At 41.7% G+C, this 14071-nt stretch overlaps 1 protein-coding gene across 1 annotated transcript; it reads left to right on the top strand.

Moving 5' to 3' along the window:
• The first annotated feature begins 265 nt into the window (after positions 1–265).
• Positions 266–8373, top strand: OR11L1 (olfactory receptor family 11 subfamily L member 1). Its single transcript, XM_077461021.1, has 2 exons — positions 266–341; positions 5860–8373. The coding sequence occupies exon 2, from the start codon at positions 5902–5904 to the stop codon at positions 6886–6888; it is 987 nt and encodes a 328-aa protein (XP_077317147.1). The 5' UTR covers positions 266–341; positions 5860–5901; the 3' UTR covers positions 6889–8373.
• The last annotated feature ends 5698 nt before the right edge of the window (positions 8374–14071 follow it).

Genomic DNA, 14071 nt, shown 5'->3' with positions numbered 1-14071 from the left:
GGAAATGTGCAAATAAATTTAAATGTATGATTACTTGCCCACATCAGTTTGCAAAATCTAGAATTATTTGTGATATGTGAAGTGTTTCACACAATTTTCATGGAACTACACAATTAGCTCATCTGTTTTATTCCCCAAGGGAGAAGATTTTCCAGTACCAATCATAGGCATTTTATCTCAGATCTACTGGGAACATCGTATATTTATCTCCAAGGGGTTTATAAAAATATACATATACCTCAGGAAAATTCCAAAGCCTCAAATGAGAAAAGAGAATGCTAACATTAACATTCACTATACTAAAGCAGTTACGCTGAGTTTTCGTCACAACTATTTTGTGGGTAAGAGACAATAAGTTAGACCAATAGTCAAAATGGGGATTGGTTGTAATTTATGCAGGTTTACAATCAAAGTATTTGGTACAGTAGGAAATATTTCTTCTGCCATTGATTTGCTTCTACTATTTCCTGTTAAACCACTTTAGCTCTTACACCTCTCTCAAAGGGAGCACAGTAATTTTTACATTCCTGCTATGGGTCTGTTTATGTGACAATAGGTTTGTTAACTAAAGGGAAATAAGAAGTTCAATAGGAACACATTTTATAATAAAAACATTTTTTCAATGTGTCAGGTTGCTTGAACTGAGTAGATACAACATTCACATTTGGGACAGCTCATTCATTTAAAAGGGCTGCCTTAACATATGAAAATCTCACAAAAGGAGTGCATGACCCTTTTTTGGCACATTTATATTGCTAATTGCCATAATTATTGGACTTTTTGTTAACTGAACCCTGTATATGGGTACTCTAGATTACACTTTATTAGGTCATGTAGTTAAGGGGTGCATAGGATGATAATAAGAGGTACCTAGGGATGAGTGAATCGGCCCAGGTTCGAGGTCTGCAAACCCAGGACTTAGTACTTACCCCCATTGAAGCTAATGGGAGACAAATATTTTAATCTTTTTTTTCTTCCTGACATTTTCAAGGCTAATAGGTGAGCTATTTCTGTAAAAATTATATGGGGGAAGTAGCAGTCTCATGGGGAATGTGTACTATTGCAGTAAAAAATAATTCTAAAATATTATTTAGCAGGGAGAGGGTTTTTTCATGTGACATGGTATTATGAAACATTACACTGTACAATGTATTTATTACAAAAACAAAATCGCATGGCATGGGGTTCCCCTTAAATTGATTGGTAAATATAATTATACTAATGCTGAATTTGCAAGATGGGCCTATACACCTGTTCTTCCTTTGGGATATGTTCACAAAAAAAAGGCATGCACGCTGCTATCATGATTAATTATGGTTGCCGCTGTCTTAGTGCCATGCTAAGCATGCAAATTGTTTGTACTCAGGGTCCAGTTACTTGTTTATAAATGTGTCATTTTAATAAAATAAAGAAAAATGGTTTGCATAAGACTGATACCATGGGGTTTAATACTAATATTCATGATTTTTAAAATAAAATCAAAATAAAATAGATGTTAAATAAAAAAGCTAATGATCACAGATATTCAACTATGAATGGGAGTTGATTAGAGACAGAAAAGACAGTGATAAGGTGCTGCTGAGCAGTAGATGTTAATGATGTTAAGAAACTGATCAGAGACAGGTATGATTGTGACATAGGGGGTTATTCACTAAAGGAAAATCCACTTTACACTGAAAGTGCACTTGTAAGTAAAGTCGCTGTAGATCCGAGGGGGACATGCAAGGGGAATAAAAAACAGCATTTTAGCTTGCACATGATTAGATGATAAAATCAGCAGAGCTTCCACTCATTTCAGATCTACCCCTTGGATTTAGAGCGACTGCACTTCCAAGTGAACTTGCAGTGCAGTGGATTTACCTTTCCTAAATAGCCCCCATAGTGTTTCATTGGATGTTGTATATGTATAAAATGGTATTGGAGACAGCAGTTAGAGGGGTGTGAAATTGATGAGCATATAAGATTTTGATAAGGAAACTGAAATTTGATAAGAAACTGATATAGGTGCATGATGGAATAGGTCAGCCTGATCAATCAAGATTTTATTAATCATGTGAATGACAGCATATACAGACAGCATAATGGCCCACTAATTAACACAATGGTGCTCTGTGATTTTACACTCAAAGGACACAGTACTGTACAGCATTTCAAGATGCATAATAAAACCTTTCCACTAATTATTAACTCATGCTACCTTAGGAAATATTACATTTGAAAGTTACACAGAGATAGACAATATCCCGGAAAAAAAAAAATGTATTGACTTCAATAAGCTTATCCTGTTTTCAACCTCCAACAGAGTCACAATTCAGTTAAAATACCTTTTGGAATATTTAATTCAACAATAAATAGCACTTTGACTCAAATAGAATACAATAGATTCTATGTATATACTTTTAGGCCTCATTCACACTTTGTGCACAAAAGCATAGGTCTTGTGGAGGGCGATGTGTACCCGCATGGGGATGCACAGGTGTTCTGTGCAACCCTGTGCAGGCAGTCCCATCAATGTTCATTGGGAAGCAGTGTCTGCATGTACACAGCCGCTGCTCCCAATATCACAGCTATGTGGGTATGCAGTCCATGTGTCCCAGTTGACATCTATGGGACTGCCTGCATGGGGATACAGGTAACACCTATTTATCCCTATGTGGGTAAACATGGTCCTCCATGGGCATACTGTTTAAAATGCCTTGTGTAAAAGAGGACTTACAGGTGCTTATAAACAGAGCAGTATGCACTTGTTCACATTGAATGCGCCTTTGAATCATGTGAGTCTGAAATCAAACAATTTCAAAGTCGCATGTCCCTGTGACTTCAGGTGCAACTTGGAAGACATCAGTGAGGCTTCATGAACAGATGTCTTTGCAAGTCGCACCCTAAATTGTCAAAAGTATTGCATAAACTAATTTTTCAAATCGATGCGGCACTATAAAGTTGCCATCGCACCGATGCACCGGTGCCATTGCCGACAATAGGGTGTGACTTGTCATGCCATTTGATCTGTCAAATGGCATGACAAGTCACTCCAGTGTGAATGTGGGCTAAAGGGGACATTGGGGGTGATTTACTAAAGGAAAATAAACTGCTCACTTTGAATGTTCAGTTGCACTCTGCAAGGGACTCATCCCCAGTGCTTAGTGAATGAGGTGAAGCTCTGCCCTCTTCTATCATTCAATCATTTGCAGACAAACATGCTGCTTTCAATATTTCCCTTCCACGTGATTGGGTATTCTTTGCAAAGTGAAGCTTCACCACATTCACAAAGCTCTGGGGAAAATTCCCTTACTGAGTGCAACTTCACTTGCAAAGTGAACAGTTTATTTGCCTTTGGTAAATCAACCCCAAAGTGTTGTTGAGCAGTGATGGGCTGTACAGCTTGTGTCAGGAATCTGCAGTTACATGTGAACAGAAGATGTATTCAATGCATTTAAGTGCTGCATGTAACTGTATGTATTACACTTGTACCCATATGATTCATGCATCTCATATTTTCTGGTTAGTTACTGAAATCAAAAGAGGGGGAAAACACTGCGCTATACCTAACTAGCAAAAAATTCGCAAAAAACAGCTGCCAACACTTCAAACAAACAAGGTTAAACAATTTAAGACAAAAAATAGTGTAGCGCTTCTATAAAGTGGATGTGTAATCACATGAGGGAAATCAAAATGCAATCACAGAAAAGCAAATAAATTAGTGGTCACATAGGAAAGTCTGTAATCACATGGAGAAAGTCCATATATAATCACAAATAAATAAAATCCTCCGTGATGTGACTAGTGCACAAAGAAAGTGAGAAAGCTTCTTCAAAAGGGGATAGGGGTTTTTACTGGTCAGGTACAACCCGATATGTCAGCTTGTCTGCAGATATCAATAAAGTAGATGGGGTACTCTTACCGAATATGATGGACTCACACGGTCTTACGACGGTTGAGTCAGGAATGCTTGGGGTCCTGACCTAGGACCAGGTGGTAGGTTGGTAAGGGTCCGTCCAGATGTTAAGAAGACTCCAAACGACTGTAGACCGTAGGGGGCGTCTCCCAGAGGAATCTCCGGAGTAGTTCTTTGTCCAATTTGGAAGTGACTCGATTGGCAATTACAACCCCAAGTAGGGGTCATGCCCCTGTTGAAGACACTCTATGTCGAAACGCGTCGGGCCTGCTTTTTGGCACCCCACATTGCTTTTATTTTGTTCATTTGTGATCACCAAGTCATAATTTTTATTTAATTATTTGACTTTTTAAATAAACCTGTCGGTTAAGATTTTCTGACCCGCACCATGTGGAGCTTTCTTTTTTCTTTTTTGGTTTAAATTCTACAAAATCCCCCACCCCCTACTTGGGGTTGTAATTGCCAATCGAGTCACTTCCGAATTGGACAAAGAACTACTCCAGAGATTCCTCTGTGAGACGCCCCCTACGGTCTACAGTCGTTTGGAGTCTTCTTAACATCTGGACGGACCCTTACCAACCTACCACCTGGTCCTAGGTCAGGACCCTAAGCTTTCCTGACTCAACCGTCGTAAGACCGTGTGAGTCCATCATATTCGGTAAGAGTACCCCATCTACTTTATTGATATCTGCAGACAAGCTGACATATCGGGTTGTACCTGACCAGTAAAAACCCCTATCCGCTTTTGAAGAAGCTTTCTCACTTTCTTTGTGCACTAGTCACATCACGGAGGATTTTATTTATTTGTGATTATATATGGACTTTCTCCATGTGATTACGGACTTTCCTATGTGACCACTAATTTATTTGCTTTTCTGTGATTGCATTTTGATTTCCCTCATGTGATTACACATCCACTTCATAGAAGCGCTACACTATTTTTTGTCTTAAATAGTTACTGAAATCAGCAAAGACACTTCTAGCTCCTTGTAATGTTGATGAATCTAGGATTGTAAAGGATTATACATACAAGCTGGTAAAAGGAAGCATTATAGCTGCAGACTGGACAGCGACAGTGCACTGTGTACTAGGGCTTATAATGAAATGTCATGGGTATCACTGTGGTAAGCTGATCATTGGTAGAAAATGATTGGATTTATAGACATTACCAGAGTGCCCTGTTTTGAGCTTGTCTTGTTGTTGTCTCTTATGCTGCGTACACGCGCGACTTTCTGGCAGAAAAGGTCAGACGGAATCATGCAGGTGGATATTCCAATCGTGTGTGGGTTTTATCTGAATTTTTTCTTCAAAAATTCAGATGGTCCTAGAAATAGAACATGTTTCAAATCTTTCAGATGGAATCAATTTCTATCAGGAAAACAGTTTGTTTGTGTGCTGGTCCAACGGACCAAATACGACGCAAGGGCAGCTATTGGCTACTGAACTTCCTTTTCAAGTCCCGTCGTACGTCATCGCGTTCGAAATGAACGGACTTTGGTGTGATTGTGTGTGGACAAGTCAGTTCGGTCGGAACTCAGTTGAAACTCCGTCTGGAAGACCATCTGACCGTTTCTGCCGGAAAGTCCGGTCGTGTGTATGCGGCATCAGAATGGTCACAGCTGCATCTAGCAACTGCAACTGCAGCTACCCCTGTTAATAGGGCAGTAATGTGAAAATACTTCCTGACTAATCCATTTCAGTTAGGAGGGGTTTTTATGGAATGTGTATTTTATATGTACATAGTATAAGGAGTGTTGAGATATGCTACAATGAAAACAGGGATTGTCCATGTCTAACTGCAGCATATCTAATGCTTTCATTGGTCAGCCTTTAAAGTAGAAAAGATTACCATAGCCCTGCATATATATGTGCATTATGAAAATTTAAAAAATATATACATTAGTAATCAACCTTTCATTTGTATCTAATGATTGCTATATACTTTTCTTACATTTCCTCTGTAGGTGTCATTTGGATGGGCGCTACATGGTTCGTCCTCCTGCACTATGCTCAACCAGAGCAGTGAAGATGATTTCACAGTTGTGGGACTGTTAAATATTACAGACACTAACATCCCTCTGTTCATTGTATTCCTTCTTATTTTTCTAGTTACCCTCAGTGGAAATCTCATCATCATAACTGTTGTGATCATGGATCAGTCTCTGCAGACTCCAATGTATTTCTTCCTTAGTAATCTTTCTTTTTTGGAGATATGGTACACAACTACAATTGTGCCCAAACTTTTAGCCAACCTACTGCTAAAAAGCAACACCATCTCCTTTGCTGGATGCATGACTCAACTGTTCTTCTTTGTCTCATTTGGAGCCACTGAGTGTTATTTGCTCCTAGCAATGGCTTATGATCGATACATAGCCATTTGTAAACCTCTTTACTATTCAAGACTAATGGACACCAGAACATGTCTCCAGCTAGTTGCAGGCTCATGGGTAACTGGAATGATGACAGGTCTAATTCCTTCTCTGCTTATTTCTAAGTTAGATTTCTGTGACTCTCATCAAATAAACCACTTTTTTTGTGACATCCCACCTCTCCTGGAGATTTCATGTAGTGATATCTACCTTACAGAAATCTCCATATTTATTCTGTCTCTCATTGTGCTGTTTGGCTCTTTGATGTTGACTTTGGTGTCCTATCTATACATTGTGATCTCTATAGTTAAAATAAAATCTAACAGTATGCGGAATAAGAGTTTTTCCACTTGTGGAGCTCACCTGACTGTAGTATTACTCTACTATGGAACAATGATATTTATGTATGTCCGGCCCCACTCCAACTACTCTTCTCATATGAAGAAATTTGTCTCAGTTTTTTATACTGTTATAACTCCTGGTCTAAATCCTATCATCTATAGTCTAAGAAACAAAGAAGTTAGAGGATCACTTAAAAAGATTGTACGAAGAATGCTACCACAATTACAAGACATTACAAAAAACAATCTTTCAGTTCACAGAAATATAAGTTGCATTTTCTGATTTATGAAAGTTATTCCTTTATACTTAACAGCATCAGCAAAATTCCTATATACAATGTTTTTAGCCAAAAGACAACAATTAATAACTAAAGCTGGCCATAGAGGGGTTGAAATTCAGCTGGTTCAGCAGGGGCCGGTCAAACTTCGATGTGTGGCCATTTTTGTTCAACAGAAGTCAATCATTAGATTAACTTCTATTGAATGTAAAAGCTGGAAATCGTTTGCTGATACGGCTGATCAGTTTATTCTGATATCCTGCTGTCAGAATACAATGTCCAGGTAGGTGGAATACCCATTCACCTCACGTGTTTGGATGGAGAAATCTGTAAATTCCTTCAGCCCAGGATCATCTATGGCCGGCTTAAGTCTGTTCTGTCTTGGGTCTTTCTGATTTTATTCAAACATTATGAAGGACTAGCTTTGCATCCTGTATAAACACTTAACGTAGCATTTTATCCTTTCCTACTTTAGAAGAAACTTGAATGGTTTTGGATCAATGTTATGTCAACTGATTTTTCCAGTTTATCGAGCTGATGATTTATATCTTTTTTCTAAAACATATGTAATATCTTTGTTTTAAAAAATAAACATTTAAAACAAAGTATACACAAAACATTTGATTCACAAAGGATTGTGAATCATAGAGCAAAGCAAAAGCAGTCTTTGTCTTCCTCTTCTTTAACTGCTTGTTGACTGCATCATGAGGATGTACAGTGGCAAAGGCGGGTCTTCTGTGCCAGATCATGTACATAGTATGTGATCTTGCACATCCTGATTGGGGGCGAGCGGCAGTGCGCCGCTTCTGCTGTGATTTGTTACAGCAGAAGCCGATCAGCGGAGGCTGGTGAATTGATGTCAGCCGTCACCCACCGATTGTTGGAAAAACACACAGAACAGAGCTCTGCCTGTGTAAACAAGGCAGAACTTCGTTCTGACAGAGGGGAAAGCATCTCACACAGTACATACAAACACTGGCTAGGCACGCATTTAACCCAAAAAATTGACTAGTTGTGAAGAGGGTAAATCTTCTGAAGGTCAAGTGGTTAATGTATTTCGTTTGCTGCTATCTGAAGAGAACATGTGGGAGGGGGGACAGGAGTGAATCACTATTTTGGCTCATTCACGTTTCTTAGTGTATTTCAGCTTGAGCTATTGGGCTTGTTGCCGTTTGCTTTTGTTGAAGATACAGATAGGCAAGACAATGTGAAATGGAGCCAAAAGCCACAGCTGCTGTCTGAAATGGATAACACAAAATATTCATAGGCAATATTTCATGTATATCAGACTAAAAAAAACATGAAATGTTTTAAAATTGATCTTAATTTTATTTATTATGGTTTTCATACTGCATTTTACAAGTCAACAAGTATCCAGTCTAAAAGGTATTATACATTAAACCCAATTGAAATGATAAAGTTATACTTGAGCTGTTATAGAGTTTTCACAAAACATTTAAACATACATTTATACTTCTATATGAATCAATAAAAACGTTATAAAATTATTGCTGAAGGGCGCATGCGCGGCTTTCCAAGATGGCAGACGCATAATCCGTGAGCTCCGGTCCCGTCCCGCGATCCACGGCCCCTAACAAGCAAACGCTGGCACAAAACGAACCAGGGGGAAGCCTCCAAGTCTCCTCACCCTTCCCAGGCACTTCATGGGAAAAATCGGGGACCAACGGTCGGTATATCTTGTCCCACAACCTCCGTGGTCCTTCACAATGGACCGCTTCCTAACTAGGCCCTCACCCCTGGCCTCAATTACACAGGGGAAGCCGGAGGATTACATCAGTTCGCTTATGGCGGAGGATTCCTCACAGCGGCCTCCCCACCCGCCCCCGCCCCCCTCCTCTCAGCAGGCCCTCACATCAGAGCTGATGGACCTAAAACTCCAGGCTCTGGCCCAGCAAGTCACCAGGGATATAGCCCAAGAGATAGGGAGGATCTCCAGGGAACTCAGGGGGGAAATAGATGCCCTAGGGGAATGCACGGCAACCCTGGAGATGAAATTTGATGAGACCCTGCATTATGTGCAGGCTCTTGAAGAGGAAAATGCTACTCTTAAAAATGCTGTCTCCCAATTGCAATTGCAACAGGAGCACCTCGAAAATAGGGAAAGGCGCCAAATCCTCAGGTGTTTCTGAAAAGATAGCTGACAACAACATAAGGCCATACCTTCTTGGCCTCTTAAACACCCTGGCCCCTGAAATAGTGGACATAGACTGGCGCCTGGTTCAGGCCCAAAGGTCCCTGGCTCCTAAACCCCCAGCGGGGGCCAGGCCTCATTATATAGTGGTACGCTTACACTTCTATGAAAGCAAGGAGGCCCTGACAAAGGCTACACGCAACAGATCCAGCATTGAGTATAAGGGGGATAAAATTCAACTGTTCAGTGACCTTTCTCCTATCACATTGGCCAAGCACCACTCTCTGAGACTCGTCACGTCTCCTGACTGTCCTGACGTGACATGGCTTTGAAACTAGTATCCTATAATGTGAAGGGCCTGAATTCCATAAAGAAGAGATGGCTGGCCCTACGAGAGTTTAGGACCTCTGGCGCGGATGTGATTTTAGTCCAAGAGACGCACTTCCGGGCTGGGGGCTCCTTTAAATTTGCATCTAAAGATTTCCCTTTGTCCTATGTGGCATCGGACCCCTCTGGTAAAGCGGGGTAGCAATTTTAATAAGACATCCCAGTTAGGTCATCCCATTTGGACCCTGATGGTCGTTATATAATACTGCAGGGATCATATATGTCTAACCCTATGACAATCATGAACGTCTACACTCCCAATTCAGGTCAGGTTAAATTTCTCACAGACGCTCTAGAGTGCCTACAGAAGCTCTCCCCCCCTTTACGGTAATAGGGGGTGACTTTAATGCTGTGCTCTCTCCCGCCCGAGACAGGAAATTTCTATTCAACATCACCTCACTCCCTGCCTCGCACTCCCTGGCTACCTCCTTCTGAAAACTGATCCGAAAACATCACATGTTTGACGCATGGCGGATAAAGCATCCCTCAGGTAGGCAATTTTCGTTCTACTCCCCCCCCTCACAAGATGTTCTCCAGATTGGACTACTTTTTTTTATCACCACCCCCTTGATATCCCACACAGTGTCGTCCGAACTGGGTGCAATAACCTGGTCGGACCACGCTCCCTTGACCCTAGACTTAAGCCTTTCAGTCACTTTCCCCAGGAAATGTCACTGGAGACTCAATGAATCCCTGCTCAAGCACCCTGAAACTAACACTAAATTTGAGGCGGCCCTAATTGAATATTTTCTCCAGAACAAAAGTTCCGTGCCCATCCTGTCCACCCTCTGGGAGGCCCACAAGGCCTTTTTTCGAGGGCAATGTATTGCCCTTGGATCACAAAGAAAGAAGGATGCAGCTCTCTTGAAATCCCCTCTATTGTCAGAGCTTCAAGACGCAGAAAGAGCTTTACTTCGCTCCCTCACGGTGGGCCGGTTGCACACGGTTACTAGACATGTGCAGAGTAAAATATTTTGTTTCGGAATTTTGTTTTCGTCCGAAAAATTTATTTATTTAGTTACTCCCGAAATTCGTTTTTATTTATTTTGTTTTTCGTTCAAAAATTGCATTAGTCCGAAAATCCACATGAATTACTGTTGCATCTGTCTTTGAAGGATTATGGTGTCTGTCGAATGTATAAAGAAGATTCGACGGAGCTAGTATATAGCTTACTTCGTGTGAACTTTAGAACCATAATAAAGTCTATGGGACTCCAACGTCCAAAATCGAAAGTGCTAATTTTAAAGGCTAATATGCAAGTTACTGTCCTAAAAAGTGTTTGGGGACCTGGGTCCTGCCCCAGGGGACATGTATCAATGCAAAAAAAAGTTTTAAAAATGCCAGTTTTTTCGGGAGCAGTGATTTTAATAATGATTAAAGTGAAACAATAAAAGTGTAATATTCCTTTAAATTTCGTACCTGGGGGGTGTCTATAGTATGCCTGTAAAGGGGCGCATGTTTCCCGTGCTTAGAACTGTCCCTGCACAAAGTGTAATTTATGCAGGAAAAAAATTCCTTTAAAATCACTCGCAGCTATTATGAATTGTCGGCTCCGTAATACAGAGAACACTCATTGAAAGTCATTGATAAAAAAATAAATAAATAAAAAAGCGTGGGGGTCCCCCAAATTCAATTACCAGGCCCTTCAGGTCTGGTATGGATATTAAGGGGAACCCCGCGTAAAATTTTAAAATAAATTGATGTGGGGGTCCCCCTAAAAATCCATACCAGACCCTTTATCCGAGCACGCAACCTGGCAGGCCGCAGGAAAAGAGGGGGGATGAGAGAGCCCCCCCCTCCTGAACCATACCAGGCCACATGCCCTCAACATTGGGTGGATGCTTTGGGGATCTGTGACCCCTCAAAGCACCTTGTCCCCATGTTGATGTGGAGAAGGGCCTCATCCCCACAACCCTGGCCGGTGGTTGTGGGGGTCTGCGGGCAGGGGGCTTATCAGAATCTGGAAGCCCCCTTTAAGAAGGGGACCCCCAGATCCCCCTGTTTGAAATGGTAAGGGGGTACAAAAGTACCCCTACCATTTCACAAAGAAAGTGTAAAAAATAGTTAAATAAGACAAACACACTTTTGAAAAATTCCTTTATTAAAAATAAAAAAAAGATTCCAGCGGTGCTGATCTACTCTTGCTATCCAGCGATGGATGGATAATCATCTCTCCGGGGGCCAGCAATGGCTGATCTGATCCAGCGCAGCGAATCCATCCATCTTCTGTCTCCACAGAGGAGACACTGCGGGGATCCCGGCGGCCTGACGTTCGTTATATGCGGAGGGCAGGGCCACCCGTCACCTGACCCCACCCCCTCTGACGCAAGGGGAAACCCGGGGTTCCCCGTGATGTATGGGTGACCCCGCCCCCCTCTGATGTAACACAGGCAGGTTTCCATTATTGTACTATATGTATATTTTTAATAAAACCAATCGTTTTTTTTACCTACACCATCCGGAGCTCTCTCTTTTCTTTTTCCTGTTATATATATGCCACCTCTACGAGCCCCCTTTTTTGAAATTTGAACGCATTGGGCCCTGGGGATATCACCACTTTCAAAAGTGAGTAAAACACTGGTCGGCAAGATTTGGCCTTATTCACCTCTATCCGGGACCAAGGACACCTATAGGAGGATTCTACATCACGACTCAGCCTACTGGAAGCTGGGATACATCCCTCTGGGATTACAAGCTCTTTAGACCCACTGTCATAGGGCATGCGGGTCCAACAGCTCTGGTAAGAGTACCTACCTTACATTTATAGAGTGTTGCAGAGATTGCTACAGACAAATAGATTGCTGTCGCTGGTGTCCATACTGTCCTGGCTGATACGAGAAGATTGGCCATATAAGGAGACTTATGCATAGACTGATGAACTGTATATACTGATGAACTGATAATAGTTTGCCCACACAGGATTCATGTTATGTGACCCTACTGTTGCCATACTATTCAGGCACCGTTGTTGTTACACTGATCACCACACTTTGTCTATGATGTCGTTTCCACTCAACTTATAATAAGTTTAAAACATCTTTCTGTCTTTCTAAACACAGGTTGTTTATACCTACTAAGAATCCACTTTCTGGATCTTTAGTATACTCACTTTTTAGCGCTACATTTTTTGTTTTCATATGTATCTTAACTTTGTTTGTTTGAATGTTAGCAGTTAGGCTAGTTTAAGTAAGCGCAGTGTTTTGCCTTTTTTCTAAAACCTCATATTTCCCTCCCTTCCTTGCATGCCCTACTCTCTCAATTTAGTTCCCTATCGGGCTATAAGGTCAACACTGCAAAACCGAAAGCCCTCCCCCTTCATATACCCTCGGATGAACTCCTGAAACTGAAAAGTACATACACCTACCGCTGGTGCACATCATCCCTGAAATACCTTGGGGTTCAGCTTACGACATCTTACTCATCCCTCTATTCGAACCAATCATCTCCCACTGTTTAGGTCTATCAATAATATGTTATCCCGATGGCCTTCCCTCCCATTGTCATGGATAGGCAGAATTAATGTGCTAAAAGTGTCAATCATGCTGAAATTGCTATATTATTTTGAAACTCTACCAGTCCCCATCCCAATGACACAGATAAAGATACTTAAGCAGTGGTTCCTTAAATTCATTTGGAATGGCAGGGCCCATAGAGTGGCCAGTTCAGTTATTTTTTCCCCCAAGGATTAAGAGGGCATGGGAGCTCCAGACGTCTACAAATATTATTTGGCCTCTCATCTGCGAACGGTGGTGTCTTGGTCCTGTCTCAGACCCCCAAATCACTGGACAGAGATAGAGATGGGTTCCCTCTTTCCGACCCATCCATGCTCCTTAGTGTGGTCCCCTGGGACAACGGTGGACCCCAGGCTTTTGGGCCTATGCCTGGGTCCCATGTTGTTCACACTCAGATTGTGGCATTCCTGCCTTTCCAAATTCGCACTGTCCCCCTGTCCCACCCTTTCTAACGTGCTCTTCAACCTCTTAATTCCCGACAGTCTCTCGCATGTTCATATGTTCACCTGGGCAAATGAGGGACTGTTCCAACTCCGACTCCGACACTTTGTTCACCCGGTCACGCGTAAAATTAAAACTTTTCCGGCCCTTAAATCCAAAAGCCAAATCCCAGAACATTTGAGGTATTCGTACCTCCAGATAACCCATTATTTTTGGACACTCTCCCCCTCTCTCACCATCACCAAACCGATGCCCTTTGAGCTGCTCTGCTCCCAAGGCCCCTACCAAGCACAGCTCATTTCTAGTATATACCGCATACTCCAGGAGAAGTCATCTCTCACTGCTCATTCCCATTCCTACATGTATAAATGATCGCAGCTCACACAACAACAAATAAAAATCCCACAGTGGTCCAGAATTTGGTCCTCGACTTCTAACATTTCAAGATGCGTGGCACAGAGAGAGACAACATATAAAGTTTTAATGTTCTGGTACAATACCACTGAGGTCATTCATCGATATGACTCCTCTCTCTCTCCCATGTGCTGGAGATGCGGGAAAATTAAAGGTTCACATTATCATATCTTCTGGCAATGTGCTTTGATCATTCCTTTCTGGTCCATGGTATCACAAATGCTCCAACAGATTTTTGCCACCTCCATTGCATTGGATCCTATCCACCTTCTCCTAGGCCTT

The sequence above is a fragment of the Lithobates pipiens genome, unplaced genomic scaffold (genome assembly GCF_037356315.1).
Source record: "Lithobates pipiens isolate NorthernLeopardFrog02 unplaced genomic scaffold, aLitPip1_a1.2 Scaffold_3, whole genome shotgun sequence".
Lineage (NCBI taxonomy): Eukaryota > Metazoa > Chordata > Amphibia > Anura > Ranidae > Lithobates > Lithobates pipiens.
The sequence above is the reverse complement of the archived record's forward strand: the minus strand, read 5'-3'. Positions and strand labels throughout refer to the sequence as shown.